This window comes from Oryzias melastigma, linkage group LG18 (assembly GCF_002922805.2).
Source record: "Oryzias melastigma strain HK-1 linkage group LG18, ASM292280v2, whole genome shotgun sequence".
In the NCBI taxonomy this organism is placed as follows: Eukaryota; Metazoa; Chordata; class Actinopteri; order Beloniformes; family Adrianichthyidae; genus Oryzias; species Oryzias melastigma.
Genome location: NC_050529.1, coordinates 22,017,321 through 22,019,327, shown reverse-complemented (window position 1 = coordinate 22,019,327; position 2,007 = coordinate 22,017,321). Strand labels below are relative to the sequence as shown.

At 36.1% G+C, this 2,007-nt stretch overlaps 1 protein-coding gene across 3 annotated transcripts in view; it reads right to left on the bottom strand.

Annotated features, from left to right (window-relative positions):
• LOC112141078 (GTPase IMAP family member 2) overlaps positions 1–1,365 on the bottom strand; it is a 5,418-nt gene extending 4,053 nt beyond the window's left edge. For all 3 annotated transcript variants that reach the window (XM_024264121.2, XM_024264119.2, XM_024264120.2), the window contains exon 1: positions 1,262–1,365. In XM_024264121.2, the coding sequence (XP_024119889.1) occupies positions 1,262–1,268 (7 nt within the window). In that variant the 5' untranslated portion in view covers positions 1,269–1,365. The remainder of the gene's footprint in view (positions 1–1,261) is intronic.
• Between the last annotated feature and the right edge of the window lie 642 nt (positions 1,366–2,007).

The window sequence follows — 2,007 nt, the reverse complement described above, 5'->3', positions numbered from 1 at the left end:
CCATAAAATAGTTAATGAGGGTTGGATTGATTCAGATGGAGCACTACTGAAGGCCTAGGTGTGAAATGCACGGCCCGCCACTGCTTCTCATAGTATTAACCACAGCATTTCCTATCATCTCATGTTTGTCTTTTGATTGTTGTTGTTTTAAATCTATTGTGTTTATGACTTTTGATTATTTATTTATTTATTTTATATTTTATAACTTGTCCTGTCCAACAGCTGAACAAACAGATGCAAGCTGAGAGCCTCTTGTGTTAGACAGATTTTACTGTCACAACAGAGGCTTACTGATCTTCTGACATGCAAAATATGTATTTATATAAACCTCTTTTGCAATTTATGCTAAACTTTATTTAATATTGATTATGTTTGTGTCTTTTTTTCTTTTTTATTGTCTGACCAGACCAAAAAGAAAAGAAGGAGGTTGGGGTGGGGGTGTTAAGGGCACAAAAGAAAGGTTAAAAAGTGGAGAATAGAGAAAGACGCAGACGGTAAAGATTTTTCATGTCTTTGTTTTTTTTTCAATGTCAAGACCCTAACTACGCTGCCCTTTATAACTTCTTCTAGTCTAAAAATAAAAAGCTTCTTTTTGTGGGATCATTTTTTAGAGCCAAAATTCTAATAATGTAGGCTGGTCATAATTTAGCAGATCCTTGTTCATATGTCTCCATGCTCTGTTTGTATCTAAAATCAAAGTTGTCTGGCTTTTTGTTGCTGGTGTTTGTTTTTCTCCACTAGTGTGAAGAATAACTTCCAAGGAGTCCTAACATATCTGTACCCCATCTTCACTTACCCTGTCCATTATTAAGGTTGGTTTTACAACCCCCTTGCCCACTAGTTTACAGTTCAGTGAAGTTTATTTCCCATTTCCAAAATAAGTCCAAAAAAAAAAAAACATTGAAAAATGTATTGTGGTTATGAGCCAACATATGTGAGAAATTTTCTTTCATTTTAGAATCATTTTATCAGAAAATCTCTTTCATCTTTTAGGCCAATAAAGTGTTTTCTAACAACAGTGGTGAACCACTTCACCAGTTTCAGATTCCTATCACTTTTCTTTGTTTAAAAAATTGCAGACTCTCTCTCTTTTGACCATGACATACTTTTTAATACGATAATATCTTGTGTGCCTGCCGGAAACAGTAGAAATACTCACCCTCTCGACAGGTCTTGATTCTTTACTCAGATTTTGTAACAGAATTTTTGCAAATTTTAAAACATGTGTGCCTCCTGATAGTAAAGAAAACAAATCACTCACCAGCCATGTTGATGGGTAGAAGAATCAGATCAATTTCAGCTGCTTTTTTTCTGCAAAGGTGTCTCTTGTGTAGAGCTCTGATTGCAACTGCCTCTGCACTTGACTTTTACTTCTGACTTTGTTCTAAAGCCCCTCCCTCAGCATGACAAAGAAAGAAGAAAGAAGAAGAAAAAAAAAACACAAGAAGTTCCTCATCATTAAGGTTTACTGGAAACAATTAAAACACTAGATAAATATTACGTATTATTTTTATTAATTTAAAAATAGGCTACCATAAAACAAGCATGCATTATACAGGTAGTTCCTACAATTTTTAGCAATGGTCCATTTTAATGCGAAACAATTCAGTCTCCCTAAATGTAGATGGTAATTGTTTTTACAGCAGCCAAAGCATGTGAGCCATATGCGATTACATGCGGCTTTCCATCCATCTTTTGACATAAAACAGCTCCTAGTTCTTAATTTTATACATCTATATGTTAGAAGAGCTGTAAAAACGTCTGAGAAGCTTGGAACAGGTGGTGTTGTCAAGGGATTTCTCAGTTGTTTAGGACTGACCTATGCGCTGAGGTCCAGTTAAGGAAAGGATTTGGTGCAATGTGGCTAGGGTGACAGAAGAGTTAAACTCTCCATTGCTAATGATGAGAGATAGCAGGCTGGTGTAGGCTACTTATGAGCCCTCAGCTAAGCTGGCAAGTGTTGGAGCTCTCCCTGGTGGACAAGAAAGTCATGCCCTTTTCCTTCAG